The sequence below is a fragment of the Struthio camelus genome, chromosome 8 (genome assembly GCF_040807025.1).
Source record: "Struthio camelus isolate bStrCam1 chromosome 8, bStrCam1.hap1, whole genome shotgun sequence".
NCBI classification, from domain to species: Eukaryota; Metazoa; Chordata; class Aves; order Struthioniformes; family Struthionidae; genus Struthio; species Struthio camelus.
In genome coordinates this window covers 31,059,375-31,079,878 of record NC_090949.1, presented here as the reverse complement: position 1 = coordinate 31,079,878, position 20,504 = coordinate 31,059,375, and the positions used below count along the sequence as shown (strand labels likewise).

The 20,504-nt window shown below is 41.2% G+C and overlaps 2 protein-coding genes across 8 annotated transcripts in view; one reads left to right on the top strand and one right to left on the bottom strand.

Annotated features, from left to right (window-relative positions):
- Positions 1–8,417, top strand: part of TTC39A (tetratricopeptide repeat domain 39A) — a 53,624-nt gene extending 45,207 nt beyond the window's left edge. For 3 of the 7 annotated variants that reach the window (XM_068953105.1, XM_068953106.1, XM_009683232.2), the window contains one exon: positions 572–2,510. In XM_068953105.1, coding sequence (XP_068809206.1) covers positions 572–692 — 121 coding nt within the window. In that variant the 3' untranslated portion in view covers positions 693–2,510. Of the gene's footprint in view, positions 1–571; positions 2,511–2,932; positions 3,604–3,969 lie in introns of those variants that run through there. The other 4 variants (XM_068953103.1, XM_068953104.1, XR_011142608.1 and 1 more) reach the window with 3 other exon arrangements.
- Positions 8,418–12,018: 3,601 nt separating this feature from the next.
- RNF11 (ring finger protein 11) overlaps positions 12,019–20,504 on the bottom strand; it is a 33,248-nt gene continuing 24,762 nt past the window's right edge. Inside the window, exons 2-3 of the mRNA XM_068953108.1 lie at positions 13,180–13,349; positions 12,019–12,590 (exon numbers count right to left, since the gene is read on the bottom strand). Of these exons, the coding sequence (XP_068809209.1) occupies positions 12,419–12,590; positions 13,180–13,349 (342 nt within the window). The 3' untranslated portion in view covers positions 12,019–12,418. The remainder of the gene's footprint in view (positions 12,591–13,179; positions 13,350–20,504) is intronic.

The following is a 20,504-nucleotide window of genomic DNA, read 5'->3' as shown; positions in this document are numbered from 1 at the left end:
CCCTTTTTTACTATACTTAAAAAGTGAATAAATTCTCAATTCATTGTAATTTTCATTCGATACTGCTTAGCAGTTAGCAGTGGCTGTTGGTCTCATTCCTCTCCATACTCTAGCTAACAAAGGTTCATATTGCTGCTGCAAAATGGTTAAATCCTTGCCCTTAGCACAGACTATCTTATTAAAATGAGGAAAAAATCCTGAAAATGTTTGTTTCCAAATTTGTCAGTGATACTTTGGGAAGAAAAAATATTTAATTTCTGAATGTAAACTAAGTGGATGTTATGGGTGTTTAATATAGACTCAATATTTTGATTGAGTGGAACAGATTCAATTTCTTTCTGAACTATATTTTCCCTGGTAATTTCCAGACAGCGGAACTACAAATAAAGAACAAAGAGCTGCATTGTTTGGCTGAGAACACATGCCTGTATTTTAGAGTAGGCAACAAAGGAGTTTGTGAAGAAAGGCTTTCTGCTGTCTGCAGTTGTTTTGCTTAGAACAATAATATAAAGATAACTTGAAAATGTTTAAAATATATATATTCATCGTAGTGGATCTGCTTTTGTTTTAGACAAAGCTACAAGAATTACTCCATGGAAACAAGAACACATTTCAGAATTCAAGCTGCCCTGCACCAAGCCAAATCCATCCCAGAAAACGGAATGCGCTCTGGAGCCTCAGCAGTGTCGTAACTTTTTCTTCTTTGATGTCCTGTTTGTTTGCAAACTGTGGTGCAGAAAATTACTGACACTTTAGAATTATTTTTCCTTCTCTTCCAAGTCAGTGAGAAACCAAATCATTTAAAATTTTAAAGGTGATGCGTGAGATATAAATCTAATGTAATAACATGGCAAAAAAACTCTCAAACCAACCCTAACCCTTAAAATATTTCTTTTCAACAAGTGGCTTTTCGAATACCTACATCTGTGTAATTCACTCATGTGAATTCACTCATGTGTAATTCACTCGTGTAATTCATTCATGTGTGCCTTTTTTTTTACTAAGCAAGCTAGAACATAAGCAGAAAAATTGAAAAAAACCTTTTAAGGCTCACGGAGTTAATCTGGGTTAGCTAGAAGTGTTCATTTGAATTCATATGGCTAGCAGCTGAACAGGAAGCATCACTTTTTCCAGGTACCTATGTAGTTGAAATGATGTGAGAAAATCTCAGCGCTCAAGAAGCATAGCAGGGAGCGGTTTTGAATCCTGGGCCTTTCCAGTTGTGCATAGAAGGCTTCTCTTTACTAGCTTTTACTATTCATTTATTTCACTGCTGTACGAAATTTGCTGGTGAGGAAAATGGTCTCTCTCGTGCAGGTATCTTGGCGTTTTCTTTAATTTGGTCTTCATGTCAAGCCTGTCATTTGTAGTGGCTGAATAATTTACAGTCTACCAAGGATTTTAGGGAAAAAAAAAAACAACAAAACAAAACCCAAATGAAGACGACGGTGTAAAACTGTATCACTTCTTCTTTGACAAGATTCAAAATGGGAGGACCTTAGGAACCAGTTCTGTCATTAGACTGAACGTGATTTGGAATTTATGTCATATTTAAAGCACAAGTCCTTGAAGGTCACTGAAGAAATAGCAATATGGCACTGGCTGTAAGGCAATACAAAGTTACTGTGACAGTCGACGACTCCTTAAAATGATTGTTCTTAGGCTTACCTAGCTGAGACGTCCATGTTTAAAGAGATCGTATGGCAATGTTTCCTTGTAAGGAAGTCTGTGTTGGAGCAAGCTCTCTTGGCATAGCCCTCTGCCTTTTATAAAAAAGAACACTTGCTCTTTTTGGTCTTTATTGTTTTTTTGGGGGGAATCTGTGAGGAAGGTGCATTGAGGGGGATTGAGGGTAGAGCAAAGGGCTGACTCCTCTTTCCAGTGCTGTCTGCCATAGAATTGCTACTTTTTTTTTGCAAAACTGGTAGTCAGCGATAACACAAATTTGCACTGTATTTACTGTTCTCGAGGCTAGCTCCATGCTTCTACTCCTGGGTTTCTTTGGGGCAGATGTCTACCTCCCTTTTGAAAGAGATTCTTCCCCATGACCTGTTCTGATATCTGGAGGTGGGAAGTCCTCTGACAAGCCTTTTTCTCCAATGGAGATGTTTGTCAGGAAGACTCCTGTCTATGTATCTCGCGGTGAATATTCTTTTTCAAGTGACTGTTCCCAGCAGAAGAGAAAATTGACAGTTAATAACTCTGCTTTTACCTTCTCTAGGAAAATGACATTGTTTTATCATGCAAATTCACGTGCAAGGAGATAGAACTACCTGTTCCTCAACACCGGGAACTTGCATTGTCTTAAAACTAGGCACCCTTCATAACAGTCTTCCCAAGTTAAAATCACAGATGAAGAATGCATTTTTTTAAAGAAGTGACTTTCTCAGTTCAGATAATCATAAATAAAATTCAGTACAGACAATTACACCATTTACACATCGTGCATCAAAATTTAAGTGTAAAAGTTCAGCCATTCTTTGTATATAATAAAAAAGATTCTTGTTCTACTTCATGCATATAACGCCTCTTCTTCCAGTTGTGTCCTTTTCATATACTTTGGCAATCTAAGCATCTTTGGAGCAAGCATTGCCATGAGAATTAGCATAACTTGTACTCTGCAGAAAGTGAACAATCCTTGGGACTGTAGATTCATCTCTCAGGGCCACTGAAATGCTCTTTGAAATTTCGCCCACATCCGAGTTTCGCTTATGCTGTCAGATACATTGCACAAAGAACAAATACTGTGCAATATGCAGTCAACTTCCCTGACTCTTTGCAGAGGTGAAAATTCTAAGACTGTCGTCATCATCTTTGGTCCAGCACAGACACCAGTCGTATCGTGGACCTGATCTCCAGCTTTGATATCTCCATTGAGGACCTTGTTGTTAGCCATTATTGAGTAGTCTGTCCTTTCACTCTGACTTTTCAGCTCCCAACCAAGAGGAAAGATTCACCTTCCTGGTGCAACAAGGACTTATGGACTATAATATTCTGAACTCACTAAAGGAAAATAACATCTTGCTTGCAGAAGGAGGAGTGGAGGATCTGGTATGTGATCACTGTACATTAGCCTTCAACTTTTGACTGGCCCACCCTTACTCCCTGTCCATGAATGTGCTTCATTTTGATGCTCTTCCCTGGCTAGTAAGCAAAAATCCAGGTGTCAGTCTGGCCTGGAAGTAACGTAATGATAGTTGGAAGGTCTGTGCTGGGATTGTCTTTCAGGCTGGAGAATCTTCCTGTTGCTTTTACTGAAGCTGCTGCAGTCCTCCCAGAGGAGCTCTCCAGAATCGTAAATTGGTTCATCAGTCTGGATTGTCAAGTACAATGAATTAGGGAAAGCAGAACTGGTTGGAGAAGTTCCAAAACAGCTTTAGAGTTCATTATATTCACCTACCAAAAAATAGTGGATATCCTAATGGAATCAAGTCCAGGATGACCTAACATTCACAAAACATAAGTACTTCTTCAGGTGGATATAGCCAATAGCTCAACTGCAGAAGGAAAGATTAATTCCACTTTCAGACATTTTATAGTCCGACTAATGCTTGAGAAACCCATTCCACGTACTAGGCCTGAACCTGAGAAAAAACTTCTTCACTGTGAGGGTGACAGAGCATTGGAACAGGTTGCCCAGAGGGGTGGTGGAGTCTCCTTCGCTGGAGATATTCAAAACCCGTCTGGATGTGATCCTGGGCAATATGCTCTAGGTGACCCTGCTTGAGCAGGGAGGTTGGACTAGATGATCTCCAGAGGTCCCTTCCAACCTAAACGATTCTGTGATTCTGTGGTTTTAGCCAATAACTGCTGGTATCAACTCTCTCTGTCCTCGTTAAAGCCAAAGTAGTTAACCAAAGACAAACTACTAGCTCATATAGCAGAAAATAGTATTCGGCACTTGGCAGGACCTTGATCATAAAACTTATATATTGTATTTCTTTTTTTTTTTTTATGTATTTTGTTTAGTAGCACTGGTGAGTGGTTTCCTGTCAGTAGCTGAGGAGAAGAAATTCATACTTGGTTTCCTGGATCTCTGCAGCTGTTTCTGTGACTCACTGTGTGATATCGCTGCATCATCTAAAAGTGGTAGTGGCAAGGAAGGGAAAAGCAGTAAAATGAGGACCACCATCATTAGATCTGACATGTGGAATTCACGTATGTGCAGTCTCTCATTAAACCAAAGGGCGGTATGGGTTCAAAAGTCAGCAGCAAGCAGCTTATGCTGAGTTCTAGGTATGCATCGACACCTAGCTCCTATAACTAACACTAGATGAGATAATCTGTTGGATGAAGAACAGTGAGGCAAAGCTGAGCCTGGTCACAGGTTTTCTTGGTGACCAGAAGGGAGAGTATTTTGATGAATTCACAAGCATGATGCGATTTCTATTATTTGGAAGCACCAACTTATGATTTTTCAACTAAACCACTAACGTAGGAACACATTTTGATACATTCTAGATATGCAGTTCTATTGCTGTATGATTTACAGTTAATATCTTCTGTCATGGATGGTTAGTTTAAAGACTGTCCCGCTCTGACAGGTTATTTACACTGCAGTGTCACAGCATTCAAAACTTTGTTTAGGAATCTTTGCCTTTTTTAAAACAGCAGCACAAAACAGGATCGCATCAAACTTTTCTTCCCTTTTCACACAGTTTTCTGCATTAAATTCTGTATTAAATCCATTGCCTTTTTACTTCTCTGCTAGTTGATCTAAGGCCTGGCTCCAAACAGCTAAAAGATTATGGCCTGATAGCTATGACAGCAACAGAAGCATCTGCAGTAAAAGTAATGCTCCTGTGCATGAAACAAAGCTTTCCTAGAGGTCAGTCCCAGAATGCAGAAGGCACCCCCAAGACTTGAAATACAATCCTCGCAGCCCCGAGTTCCACCTGCAAGATGCATTTCTTTCCCTTCTCCAGCATAGAAACACAGCACTAATGTGCATGTATGTGAAATGACCAGAACAATGCATTCCGCACAGTCCCCCCTCTGGGAGGAAGAGGAGAAGATAACCAGAGGTGAGTCATGTTGTTTACTGCTCTACAGGAGTGTGGTTGGAAACGTCATCGATGAGCAAGATCTGAAAACCTGAACAGACTAGAAATGAACTTGCTTCTTCTCTAGTTATGTTCTGCAACTACCCTTTTGTGATAATATGCAGTGTGTATGGCAAGTATTTTAACTCAGTGACTTGTCACCATAAAGTATTTTTAAAAGAGGCTGTAAATTTAAGATGCTCCCTAGGTTTGCCTCAAATGCACCAAAGAAAAGCCAAATGCAAATATTTTCTTAAAAGCTTAGTAAATCCCTATCTCAAAGATTTATGAACAGAGCTAATAAATATCGGCATTGCATTGTGGTAAAATTATGCATGGTGTTTTTTCCAAATTCAACAATATTTTTGTAGAACTAGGCTATGTTCCATTATTTTCTGGGTATTTTAAATCTCTGAACCTACTTAACTTTCATTGGTGGCTAGACATAGGCAAAATGCTTATTTAAAACTATGGATTGTGATGAATTCCAATTGCTTTCACTGTCCTTGGCAATTTTACAGAAAGAATATGAAACAGAGCATTCCCAAGCCCCCCAGCCCCCTGTCTTTTTTGGCTGCTTCAATTTAAAAAAAAAAAAAAAAACATAAAACATGTTATCCCATGTTAGTCAAGTACTGTAACAACTGTTTCAGGTCTGCGGATGAATGGTGGTGTAGTAGTACCTCTCACTTTGACATTGTGTTTCTGACCTATTAATCCAAATAGTAATCAGCCTCATGAAGGGGCCATAATGTCCAGCTCTTTTAGAGGAAATACCTGGTGTTTGAATCTACTGAATTGACATTCAGTACAAGTGAGGGAGCCGACGATGGCTAAAGGTTACTGTTACGTATAAACAAGGCATCTAGGCCCTGTGTTTTTGACTTGGACAGTGGAAAATGCTATTCGGTTCTGCAGAATTGGGTAAATTTTTTTTAACTCTCCAAACTTCTCCATTAACAATGACTCAAAACTGCTGTGGCAAATGCAGAAAAATTTGCAGAAAGACCTATTTCTATGCTGTGGATTTTCCCTTCTAATTATATCGCAGGTGGCAACTAGTACTAAATGCAGTTGTTTGTAATTATGCCAAAAAGTAAATCGTAACTGTAAGGAAAAAAAAAACTTTTCTCTCTTTAATGGTGTTTGACATTTTTTTTATTATTGAGAAAAGCAATATAATCAAGTAAATTGCATATATTAAGATATCTTCACCTTTTCATGACTTCATAGACTGTGAATTTGAAAGATTATAACTACTAGGTGCCGGTGATGAAAAATACTTGATAGAAGTACTTTGCTCACAGCCTTTTATCAAGAAAATATAACTAAAGTTATTATAAAAATGGTGATTTGGGTGACATACATAGGTAATGTTTTGTTTAAATGCTTACCAAAAATGCTACTTGTCCCTTAAACTTTTGCACAGTCAAGCTGCTGGAATACAGATTGTCGAGGGATTTTGGATTAAAGATCACTTAAGATACAGTAGTTGTGGCTGTTTGGGGTCCATGGTTTACATAGATTCCACTTTTGTGTCTCTGCTGCTGTTGCGTGCCTACATTTCGTGCACTTTGCTTTTGGCAGTGGAGCAAGAAGAAGCAGCCAGAGAATTAGGAGTGTCTAAGCCAATTAACATCATGATCATTTATGTTAGCAAGGAAGTTTGGCAACTGTGCGGAGAGGACAGCTTCAACACCTGTGGTGTTGGAGAGCAGCAGCCTGTTCTTTGTTCAGCCGCTTGTTAATGAAGAGTCCGGTTTTGCTTGCGTGGGCCCGAGATGGATGCTCGCTCGCTGAGCGTGGGCCTCCTTGAGCCCTCCGTGGGGGCCAAGGTTCCCATTCCGTCTGGAAGTCGACAAGGAAATGAGCAGGTCCGAGCACAGAGTTGCGCTCTGCATCGTTCCAGTATGGGAATCCCTGCCCCAGCCCGTCAGAGGGTGCTGCTCTGTAGGTGGAAAGAGTCCTTTCTGCCCAGATAGTTTTCTCACTTTTGCAAATCCTTTTTGACGGAGAGCTGTCTAATCTCATGTTATCCCTACCAAAGTGTCCGGAAAGGGAAAAGGCAGTTACCAGAAGGCAAGAGGAAAGGGGAGGTATAACTGTTAGGTTCAAGGAGGACTTTGGTTTGTATTTTAAAACAACAGCTACCAAGAAAATGCAGACTGAGAGTTTCATGGGATTCAGACTAGTAGCCTATGGTCTGGCTTCGCTCAAGACACTTTTCGTCTTTCAAGAGAAGCACCTTGCAGAATTTCCAGTTATTTTACTCTTTCTCCCAAGCGACCCTGAGCAGGATATGCAGTGTGTGCATCCTGGACCCAAGTAGGTCCTGTAGGACTTCACTTCCTCTGTGGAGGCACATAACTCAGATCTGAGCCTTTCATCTGTTGAGAAAGCGGAGTCGAAGTTGCAATATTGTAGACAGTTCTGATCGCTCACTGTGCTCTGCAGTGCAAGGAGCGGGGCGGAGGTAAGGAACTACTTAGTGCTGAAGCTGGAATTAGTGCCATAGATGCAATATATAGATTTTTTTTCATCTGTGATTGTGGCCCTGCGTAAAGGCTGCCTCTGCTGCTATCATGCAACGATGCAAAAAAGGAATAGCATCTCCAACACGCAGCGGAGCTGTACAAGCACGACCGTGCAGCCACCACTGACAGGTGTGTGGCAGAAGAATAGGGAAAAGATGCTAAGAAGCTCCAGGTGTCTGTCCTTCTGCAGTGAGAACCCAAGATACGGCCTGCTGCGTCCAGAAAAAATATTTGATGTAGAGAGCCAGAGTACACCTAATATGTGTAACAGCTTAAACATTTACTGTTGTGTGCCCAGGTCTCTTTGGAATGCTTTATTACAAGAATAATAATGAATCTCCAGGATTTGAGGCTGCAAAGACCAGGTTTATGAAGGCATTTCTAGAGGACAGCGTTTTGGGAGTTTGTTTGTTTGTTTGTAATCTGGTTGGCCCCTCTGGCTGAGGAAGGCACATGCATACCTTTGCACTGCTAGAAAAATATACAGGCGGTTTCACAAATATTTTTTTCCATTATATAGCGGTTCAGCTCTGCAGTTTTTCCTTAGCTGTTCTGAGGCTATCTATCTGCAAGGGGGATAGTGTGAGCAAACTGCTGGCAGAATGTAAATAGTGTTAGGTCTGTTTAAAGCAAACGAATGCTTTTGTAGACTATGCTTTTTATCAAACGGCATAAACTGCATTGTATACAAGGAATGCCAAAGCCCCAAATTCCTATCCCAGAATAGCTTTAAATGCAAGATAATTGGCAAGGGATGGTTAGCATAAATGATATTCCTCAAAGCTAAAATTCTATATAAAAGGGAAAGTTAATTGTTGAAGATAATTTTCAGTCTGGGTATCAAATCAAGAAGTGTTCTTCTGGACAGATTTTTTTTTGGGGGGGGGGGTCAATGTTTTTATAGGTCATCAACTAGTACATGTTTTAAATAAAAATGTGGTGCCTGTAATGGTGGTTGGGGGGGGGGGGGAAATGCGTGTGTGCGTGCACGCACGCACTCATAAGATGTCTGTAATTACCTCTGTTTCCAATTAACTGACATCCACTTTGTAAGGTCAGTTTGAGGCAGGCTTTAACTGATGAGCCGCCCCGTATTTTAGGCTTCAACCATCTATTTTTTTTAACTCTGAGTCAGAAGAATTTTCTTCTTTACCAAGATTGCACAAGGACAGGAAATATCAAGGCTTGAATCTGTGACAAGTTAAAGTTCAGGTATTTTGTAATCCCTTAGCCTGTAAGTGTACAATGTCTAGCACTGCAAGACTGTAAGCTTGCCAAACACGTAATTGTTTTTTCACCCTGGGAAGCTGCAGGAGGGTAGGAACTTTTAAAATATTATTCAGTTAAAAAACCTTTTTACAACTCCAGCCCTTCACAGACTTTAACAATTCTCTGGACTTTTTTTTTTTTTAAAGGGAGAATTTTAATGTTTATCTCAGATTTACATAATGCGATGACAGTAAGTAATAGGGATTATTGTATTTAGAAGTAAAATTATTTAAATGATAATCCCAGTAGCATGCAATCATTTTTAAACATAAAGATTATAGAATTGAGTACCCATTACTTATCATTGCTTTTTTTCTTTTGCCTCACATTTGTGGGAATGTTTTTTCTGCCATGTGAGACAAAAATCCACTTCCCCTGTAATCTGAGACTATAACTTAACAATATCCCTGCTATTGCAAGCATCTTGGCTGTTGGTTGCTGCCTGGCTCCTCACTTACTTTCTAGTTCAGCTTTTGGCCTTTTTAAGGGTGACTGCAGGTTGCTATTAGGAAGCGTGGTGTTTGGCAGTGACGAGGGGCACAGGGCCTTTCAAACGCGATGTTTCTTGGCTTGTTTGAAACGCCAGGGGCCTGCGCTTGAGGATCCGCTCGGTCCTTTTTTTTTTTTTTTTTGGGGGGGGGAGGGCGGGGCTGGGCCAGTGTGCTGGTCTTTGCCAGGTACAGTTTCTAAAATATGAAGTATCGCACTGAATTTCATGATAGAACGTTAACACCTATGAAATGCTTTAAAGCAACCTTTTTTTTTTTTTTCTTACCTTCACGTGATGACTATTGCTAAGCCTGAAGGCAGCTTACACATCTGCAAATACAGCATTTACAGTCCGGTTACTTATACACAGTATAACTGTGAGAGGTGGGTTTTGTTGTTGTTGTTTGTGTGTTTGTTTTCCCCTTCTTCAAAATACTTTGCCGACGTTTACCTACGGGCCTGTCTGCCCTGCTGCATTCAGCCACTGAGCTGTACTAGACACTGGTTAGGAAACAGCCGTGCTGTAAATGCACTGCCTCTTGTGCTGGAAGTGTAAGTAAGTAATTTATTAGACACCTCCAAGACAGGAGGCAAATATCATCCTCATTTTACAGGTGGTGGAGTCGAGAGACTGTTACAGTTTCACAATTGAAGCTAAAACTCAGGTGACTGGAAAGCTCAGGTTACACATCGTTTGCATTAAGTTCAGATAAATCACTTGTTTGAATGAGAGATCATCCAGAACAGCATTACACCTAAAAACTTGAAAAAAAAAATCAACTGATTTATTCATTATATTTACACATTTGTTTTTAAGCTAAAACTTGATTTTTTTTTTTTTGGAATGTTCTTCTATAATCAACTCTAGTTTTAGCCCTTCAAACCTTTTTGTAACTTAACAAGTATTTTACTAAAAGTAATTTTTAACTCTTAGCACAGTAAGTATGTCAGTGTTAATAGTTCAGCTATACAAAGTGCCTAGAAAAGCACTCAGCTCAGTAACTAGTCACTTAATATTTCTTTCAGATCTTTGTAGTCAAATCTTGTAATAAATAAAGACCAATACCAACACGACAACGGTGTTTTTTAAAATTGTTCATTTGCCAGTTTCAGCAAGATAAAAGAAAAGAAACTAATATTTTACGTGAACATTATGTTTTATGCAAAAACAAAAAAAACAAAACAGACAAAAAGGAGGACACAAAAGAACACACATGGAATGATGAAAAGGAACCATGATTTCCCACTGACAAATATTGCACAACTTCAGGTCTGCCTTCTCAGATTTTGCTCAATGTAATGAAGTAGGTATGAATTAAGCAAAAAATTGAGCCCAGCTAAATGCGTAGCAATTTCAATGAATCTAGAACTGCTCTAACTTGCTTCTGAACACTACCTGGAGCTCTTCTCTAAGAGAGCAGGTTGCTGTCAGCAGCAGGAGTAATAAATAAACCAAAATGTTGATTCTACATTCTGCTGACCAACCCTTCAAAAGTTATCCATGACATGCATAATTCGTCTATAGTGTAAGCACACAGAGTCTTCAAAGTACTTGGTTCTTTAAATGCAACGTCTTAGACCAAGCACTCAAACTATATATATATATATATCTATCTCTCTCTCAACCAATCAAGAATGATCCCTGATTTGTTGTGGTTAACTTGAGAGTGCATCTCATTTTGCAAGACCAAGACATCTCAATGTATCAGGGTTGCACTGAACATATAAAAGTCACAGTAAGGAACATTAAGTAAAAAAAAAATAAACACGCTAAGTGGATAAGAGGAGTTTACAGCTACAGCCTTTGCTAGACCATCTCTTAACAAGCAAATACTTTTTGCTGCAGAAATTAGATAATTTTGTCATTCTGGCTTTAGCAGTACTAGCTCCCCACTCAATTGCTACTATGAAATTCTGTGTTTATATAAACTTTGCTTTTATGTGCAGAACATAAAATATATTCTTCTCACATCTGATTTCATTTCTGCTTGGTGGACTGATGTGTCAGCCAGCAGGGCTTAACAGATACATTTAATACAGGAGACTGAGATACAGTATGTTTATTCTTAACTTCTGATAACCTAAGAACTACAGGAACAAGAGATGCAGTATCCTTTTGCTATGATCCAAACCAACCCTTTTTAGGGAACAAAAAAGTGGAGTAAGTTATCAACACTAATACTACATTTGTTCCAAATACTTCCCCCCCCCCCCCCCAATCGTGATAGCAGTTGTTGCCCATCTGGCCCACTTTTAACTTGATCAAGTTAAAGGCAATATATTAAAAGTCTAAGGACCACTGTTTCATCAAAACCCAAGCAAGTTTTAAAAACCATGAAACCATAATTTTAGTGTAGGGCTTGTTTCGTATCTTCATATTTAGCATCACCTGTAGAAAAGGGATAATGCATCTCAGTTTGCTTACAAGCTAGGATATCACTTTGAATTCTGCATATTCCTAACTGCAAACAAAATATAGCACTTTTAACAGGTTATAAATAAACTGTTTTTCTAGCACAGAGCCAGCCCAACAATAACAACACACTATTAAAAGACCTAAGGCAATGAATTCCATCTCCAATGGAGAGAAAAAAAAACTGTGCAAACAAGCTTAAAACTATTTCTTTGTGCCAGTGTTATAAAATGTAGATTTTTGAATAAAGCCTTGACCCAAATGCCAGCACTTGTGAAAAGAATCAGAACAAAACGGGTTACTTTATTTAGGAAAAAATACTCTTATTTTGCTGCTAATAAAATTGGATACACGCAGTTTAAACATTTACAGTTGCTGTAACACTTTACACAATTCCTACATATGAGTGTAAGAACAAACATTAAAGGACAATGGTGGGTCAAGGCTTTACATTAAAAATAACAACCTACTTTTTCTATAGTCTCTAAAATATTATGTTTTTTCCAATATTTGCAGCCATTCGGAAATAATTTTTATTTATTTTATTTAGGAAATGTGTATTTTGTGCATGATCTTAATTCCTAATTCCTGGCTCTTTGGGCTGAATGACAAAAGGATCAAACCCAATAAGATGGATGGTCTCCTTGAAGGTTCAGTAGAGAAACCCTGGCTCAGTTAGTCTCATACGATGAGAGCAGTGCTGCATCCACTGGCTCCATGCAGGAAGGACAGGTAAAGGATCTCATCAACCAGTCATCTATACAGTCCAGGTGGTAAATGTGCATGCACGGCAGAAATCGGATGGGGTCCCCATAAACAAAGTCCATCATACAAATGACACATCTAGGGGGGGAAAAAAATTGTAAAACATTTAAAATGCTGTTACCACACTGGAAATGTAAAAGAGGAATAACATCTACCCTGATTATTTCTGTGTCAAACTGATATTGCTTGCAGATGCTGCGAGGCCGCCTTAGCTCCATCAACGCTGCCGCCAGCACTAGCTTTCTTGGTGCTCCCTCTGCGCTATGCCACCCACGTTCCCATGTTAGCAGAGGCCAGGAAGCTGTCAGTGGGCAGGGAGGGGACAGCGCCACAGGACGGGAAAAGGGAGCTGTACAGGTGAGGAAGCAGCTGCAGCTTGAAATTATTTCCCTCGTGAAGAGGCAACAGAGAGGGAAGAATCCTAAAAGGCGAGGCATTACATGGGTGAGGAAAGTAAGTCTAATTTGTAACAGAAAAGCAAAGAAGAATAAAGGAAAGTGACTTGTGCACGACCATTTTATCGGAAAGATGCATCAAATTCTACTCTCTGAAAGTGAGACAAAAAACAGGAGGACAAGGGAAAAGGAACAAGTTATTTCACATGATCAGCTGTCCCATGGCAATGTCACGTCACCCAGATTAGCTCAGTTAAATTTCTGTAACTTACTCTCTGATCTTCTTCTCAGAGCCGTCTCTTCCAGGATCATAGACTCCTTTAGGTAGGTGCTGAATAAGGCCTATCCTCTGCGCTATTCTGATTTGTTCCTCTTCTGTCAGCTGTGTTGCTAGCCGCGTCTGGCTAGGAGTTGGATGATAAACAGGAACAGGGACCTGTTCCTAAAATTGAAATAGTTCAGGTGAAAAAAAAAAAAACTGCTTTCCTAGTATTTCCTCGCACAATATAGGCAATACATTTAACTGGTTCCTCTCTTAATCCTACAAATGTCTGTAGGATTTCCCAATCCTGCTTTGCAGATTGTGGACTATAAGTATACAGAGAATGGGATAAAAGGGTAAGGCCAACGTCTTAGGAAGCCTGGCAAGGCTCTATTCTTGGCTATTCTCTGCAAAGGCTTTTTGTCCCTAGGAGTCATTCAGAGAGTCAACGCATGCACAACCACCACATGAAAACAGGCAAATAATAAACCTTGCAGGCACTTGGCCAATCCGTAGATAGTGAACAATGTAATGACTAAGGAAGAGGCCCAAGTATTTGTAGCAAAAGACTTGGGTTTTTACACTTAGGAACAATTATTTGCAAAGATAAGGCCAGTGTATAATCTTAGAGCTTTAGAGAAGACTGTTTTGTTGGTTCTGTAATTAAAAAAAGTTATGATGTGAACTATTTTAGGCCACCCAAGCAGCAGTCCAGACCTGTAGATTTAATTCAGTCCGGAACTGTAGATTTAATTCTTGCATGCTTAAAAATGTAACCAGGACAATGCAAAGAAGTGGTTAAATTAGTATTTCAAGTTTTACACTTGTTCTTGTTCATTAATATGCTTTTACAAGTTCTCCCAAGCTGAATCTCAACTGGCATATATTTAGAATACAGATTTCCCAACCAAAAAAATCCCCACAACTTTAGATGTCGTGCACTCTTTCCTCTGTCACATTCTCGAGACTTCTTTTGAACCTTAATGAACTAATGAACTTGAGATCAGATATTTAGGCTGAAATTTATATTACTATGGTCCTTTTTTTTTTTTTTTTTTTTTTTTTAAACACATACATTTAAAGCACCTTTTTGGGAAATAAGTACTAATTTGAACAGGAGCTATTAGGACAGTATTGGCTAATAACCATAAATCTGCTGTTAACGGGAAGATGTTAACGGGAAGAAAGTTTCTTGCATAAGCCTATTTTAACAGTGCCTCTTAAACTGAAACATTATACTTACAGGAATGTTTTGAAAGTAAACCTGTTGTTTCAACAGCACAGCAACACTGATTAATCTGTTTTGGAAAAAGCTAAAGTGCGCGTTTCAGAGGACAGTGTTGCAAATTAAGCAGATGGCAGGAGTGCAGGAGGCTGCACAGCGGGAAGCGCTGGCGTGGCACAGGGCGCGTTCAGCAAAGCTCCCAGCTCCAAACCCCGCTCTGCCGTTACTGATACGGGAGAGCGCCAGGCTTTCACCGCCTGCCAGAGCCGCCGCCACCACCTTCGGAAACGCGTGTGTCTGCACGGAGTTGCCTGGGCCCGTTAAATTCCTGTGCCGGCCTTGTGCCCTTGCACCCGTGGAGGGGACCCTCGCGCTCGCTGCAGCTGCTGAAGGTGACGTGGGACGTCCTGCTGCGGCAAGTGGCCAGAACCAACCTAAGGTAATGCAAACACACACCCGGGGGGGGGGGGGGGGGGGGAGTTCCTCTCCGTATATTGCAAAGAGCAGGAGCAACACTGCAGTTCCCTCTTCTCTTCCCTGCTTTGCCTCTGAGGCTGCTAAGGCGACGACCCGTTGCGGTACGCGGCTGACAGGAACACCCGGCAAATTCCATAGGCAAGGTTTAACGCACACGTAATACAGAGCTTGTAAAACCTGTTAAAGGCTTTCCTCCTTCGTGCCAGTAGGGACGGCCAGCGGTAAGACCGGAGCTACCTGCAAGATTTACAAGCCCCCCGGAAGGCCAGGAGAGAAGAACCATCCCGAAGGACGCGCAGCGTCTCGCTCGCCGATGCCGGAGGTTCCCAGCAGCAGAATTCCTCGTTCACAGGTAACGTGACTCAAAAGTACAACTTTGTCTGGCACTTCTTCTCTTAATACTACCACTTGCAATTCTGCTGTGGGGTAAAAATCCATGGTCTTCTCCCCTTAATTTAACTACGCTAGGATTTTCCCCTTCTCGTTTCCCAACAGAATTCAGAGGGTTTATGAGAAGGTGGGAAGAGAGCGATGATTCAGCCCTGATTCCAAAAAAAAAAAAAAAAAAAAAACAACACACCACAAACTATCAGTAACTTTTTACACTAAATGCTTTGCTGTACTTCTGTGGCAGCACGGTTATTCAATTACATGTAGAGGACACCAGCGTGAGCTCCGTCCTCTGGCACGGAGAAAGATGCACATAACACACAGCAGCTGGACACAGCTGCACCCTCCTCGCTGCATTACAAAAGGGGCAGCAAGTATAAATACCTACATGCAATGCGCAGATTGGTGCCAGTAAGGTCAGGAGGAGGAACTACACCTGCAAGCGATTGCACAGAAACATAAGGATCACTTAGGAAAGGCAAAGAAAAACAAGAAGAAAAGATGAAGAAACTCTTAAAACATATAAAAGGAGCAATCGTATGAATCGATAGCGAATGGCTAGATCAGAAGTCTAGCAAAGCAGCATAAATTATATAGCAAAAGGAAGCTATGGTTCATTAAGACAGACTGTTGTGAGTTAAAACCATACATTTTGGACAACTCCAAAATGTGAAATTAATCATGCTGTCCAACTGATGACTGCTTGAATTAAGTTTTCGACAGTAAATTAATACAACTTTTAAGCATCTAAAGGACAAATAAGGAGAACTCTCTCCCCCTTGTTTTAGTCTTTTACAGCCACTCGCTGCTCCTCGCTGCTCGTTGCTACGTTACTCCAGGCCCCTGTCCCGTCGCTATCCTCTTCCCCGCAGAGGACGGCCGAACATGGCCTGATGGTGCCCAGGACGCGCCAGCGCCCCTTCGCGTGCCAGGAACTCGGCGGCTTTCCTGAACACCCACATCGTATGGAAACCCTCATCTGTTTTGCTTCCTGTCTCAGGTTGTCTTCAAGCGGAGAGGGGGGAGGCTGCCAAGCTGCTGTGAAAAATGCATACGTTGCTACTGCAAACTGAGGGGCAGCTCAATATCGATGTGCTGGTGCACCTCCTTAACGCCCAGCAGCTGACAGTACTGTTAATCTCTTCTCCAGTTACTAAGAGCCTGCCCAAACTGAGCTAGTTGTCCATTGTATAAAGACGTGCTAGTGAAACAAAAAACACAACCACACGCATTGCAAAGAGTCAAATTATAGGTTACACCAACAATGGCCTTTTCAAATCAGTCTTCCTCCAAGAGATGTTAAGAAAAGGCCTGTCATATCTGTATTATTCTGAAAAAATATTTCAAACTATTTATTCATGAGACTATGAGAACCCAGATTTCTCTGACTCAGTTCTTTCAAAAGGCACGCTGCCATTTACAGAGGGGTCAAAATAAGAGCTGAACTAGCTTGCAGGAAGCACTCTGCCAGCTAGATCGTAAACATAACCCATCAGTCAGCAAGGCTTTGGTAGCTCCCCCATAGTCCCAGTCGCACACACGCACAGACAGATGGACGGACAGACATCCCCCCCCCGTGGCTGCCCCCCTGCTCTCCCCACAACGAAACCTCCAAAGTGTTTCTGGAAGTTGGGCACCTAAAACGATCATTTCAAGCAACCCGTAAGGACAGGGTGACGCCCTGCACCGGTGTGGGGTTGTCACCCCCTCTGCACCTCTTTCACAGTTGATAAAGGCTAATTTTATCACCCCACATTTTAATGCAGGAGATCCCACTCGCTCCAGCAGGGCTGTTCAAGAGCAAGGAAGGGTTCGAGGCCTCAGCCACGTTACGTTTGCAGCTAGAGGCCCTTGGCTGTCTATGTATGTGCAAAAGATTACATTAACCAACTAATGGTTATTATACTGCAAAGAGGAGCATGAATTTATTGCTCTTTTGTCTCACTTTTCTCTCTTTCTACCATGGAAAAATGTTTTTGCAGACATAATTATGACATACTGACTTTCCAGCCAAAGTCTGTGTTATTTATCATTTGATAAAGATGTCTGACATATCAAGCAAAGACGAAATTTCATGTTAGCTCTGTTCCTCCATGCAGAAAACTAAAAAAAGGCCAAAACAAATAACCAAAACCACATATTAAATGTCAACCAACAAAAAAAAAAAAAGAAAAATCACTCTCTGGCACTCAATTTGCTTTAATCAATTAATTATTTTTTCCCCCATATGAATTTAATATGGATGAAACATCTCAGTCCTGGAGATACACAACCTTTTACTCACCCTCAGAGGAGGTGGTGTCAGTACAAGCCTCCCTGGCTTTCTCAGCACAGAAATAATTCCTTCCAAATGTTTATCCAGGCCTTAAAGAACAGAGTCGAGGACTACGGCCGGGTTTGTGTCTCTATCTCACCCCGGCTCCTCCTCCTTTGGGGGGGGCCGGAGGGGGGGGGGGGAACCATCAAACATGGGATCTGGATGTTTATTCACATGAGAAGTGAAAAAACACAGACATTTTTGCAGACTGCTTAAAAGGCCCAGGCGACGTGGCTGCGTGGGGACTCCCAAGCACGTTTTGGGAGTTCTCTCCTGGAAAAAGGAGGTTTCATTAGGCATCGTTTCTAGTTTGAAGTTTTGTTATCAATGCAACTTATCTTGGTTACTTATGCTGCTGTAAAACTGCTTCTCTTTTGGTTTATAGCATTTTCATCTTGTTCTAGCAAGTGTAATGAATTTCTAATACTCTGAAAGCAGGTCAGTGGTAGATCAGGAACTCCTAATCCTTGGATAAAGCTTATTTTAAGATCCCTCTACTCCACATATCAGCAGCATGTTATGAGGGGGTTGGTTGGTTGGTTGTTGTTTTTAAATACTTGCACCAACATGCACAAATCCTTTCAGAAAGGTTACAGGAAGGTAAAAGGTGAGACAAGTAATTCGTAACATATCCAAAGATCTCTCTGCCCTTCAAAAGAAGGGATTACTCGTGATTGCCCAGAGGGACAAACATATTTTGGGGGATAAACACTATTTGAAATGTAAAGTGAATTTTAATCTTAAATGATACTTAACACCACACATACAAGCGCACACACACAGATATTACTATAGCTTGGATGCATGGTTTGGTTCTGTCTTTTTCCTAAACTAGAAGTAAAAAAAAAAAAAAAGTCAGGCAAGTCTAGTAACATCAGTTTTATTTTCTTACAGTGCTGCAAAAATCGCAGATTTTTTTTTTGCCTAACTGCATAAAAACAAGCCTTTTCCCCACTAAATTCATAAAAAGCAAAACAAGAATACAAACAAATGAAAATATTTGTTTCTGTAAGCTTAACAAAAATTGGCCAGATAATTTCTATCATGAATTCAGGTATGCACTGACTAAAGACAGAAGAGCAATATGGGAGAATTAAAGGTTCGGAAGGGCAAGCATGTTTTTAATATTTGTACTTATTGCAAAATATTTTGCACGGAGACTTGAGATCTAATCTGATGTTGACATTTCAGACGGAAAGCAAGGCAATACTGCCATCGACATGCCCCTGAATATGGACAGATACAAGCCAAGAGAAAGCAAGTGGCAGGTACTGCACTGGACAGCCCACTTGTTGGGGGCTCAGAACTAAATCACCCAGCAGGCCCAGACTTCACGTTTCTACTTGCACGCTCCATCAGCGAAACGGCACGCCCTGGTATGGTTGCAGCCCAGAACCACGGGCCTGCTGCCTGCACTGATGACTATGAGATGGGCCGTGAAGCCTGCAGCCACTCAGTAGCTCCGTTAATTCTCACGAGAGGCTGCGATCGCCCTCGGACAGCTGCGCCAGCCAGTTCCAAGCCATTTTTAGCTCTGCCGGGAGGGTTGCGTGTTCTGCGCTAGGGAAATCCTTCCCCCAGAGACCAACCTATTAGCGGAACTAGAGGCTGAGTTTTCAGCAGAGGTTCTCACCCCAAGCTTCTCGGTGTCACAAACGAATGATTAAGCACGTTAAGCAACTGCCACAAGCGCGCACAGCCTGGCAGCGGGGGGCCGGGTGCCCGCCCATGCTCCTCGCAGCATCGCCCAAACCTTCCCTTCCTCCGCACCAACTCCAGCCAGGGCTTTTCCTTACCACCTTTTTCAAATACCAGTAGGTAGAGAGCTTATGCTCCACGTGGTTGCTGACTAATCAATTAATGCACATATAAGAGTTCAGTTTGCATGTCCCCGGTTGTTCCCACAGCTCTTCGCTGAAATCCCTTCAATATGCAAATATCTTTCTTGAAACGTGTTGCCAGAAAGCAGCTGCGTTGCTTCCGGACAAGTGCAGTGGAGGCGCCCATGCTTTGGTGCTCACCAGCTTGGTGCCTGCAAACGTTCCTCTGTAAAACGGACCGGCCTTTCTGCAGCACTAACATGCTGCAGCGTTACAGTTTATTACAACCCTCATTATCACCACAGAGATTTTTCAGCCTTGTTGCTTCCCGGTTTTCCATTTACATACGTACAAGTCAGGAGGTGATAAAAAACAAGAAAAAAATCTTGCATTTTCTGTTTTTTGCAAAATCTTCACTGAACTTTACAGAATTTTCTTTTCTCCTTACTTCATTACTCATAAGCGACAAACTGGGATAAGGGTCCAGAGGCCTTTTCTCTAAATGCCATTTTGATTTTGGTAAAAAAACTTAACTGCCTCCGTATGTTAATACACGTTCTGAAATAATATCCTCCCCCAAGACACATTACTTTAAAACCACTCACCATTACGCTGTGCTTTATACTGCAACTACGGCTTACTTTAATAATCCTCCGAATATTATGAGCAGTCTGCCAACTATAAAACCCTTTTCTTGTCACACAGAAGCAAGCGGTCCCTTTATACAGCTGAATACCAGTTGCTGTAAAACATAATGCAATGAAATAGTTACCCAATCTTTCATATTCCTGCTTCCAGGTGGGCAGTCAGTTTAAATAACTGCGATAGCTGAACACTTACACTAAAAAGTCCTTCTGAAGGAAAAACTCCTTCCTGTCACCTCCGCCATTCGCAAGTCACCTAGGACAGCCAGCCAGGTTCGAGACCGACACGCACGCGAAAGCCAATCCCAGATCGGCTGGGATCTGAAGAACGGGCTCGTCTGGAGACCTGACTCCCTTAAGAGTAATGCAGTCGGAAAAGAGATTAACTGTTAAGTTAACACCATATTAAGTAAAACTGTAACTGATTGTTTACCAAATTTTGAAACATGCCAAAGACTTCGA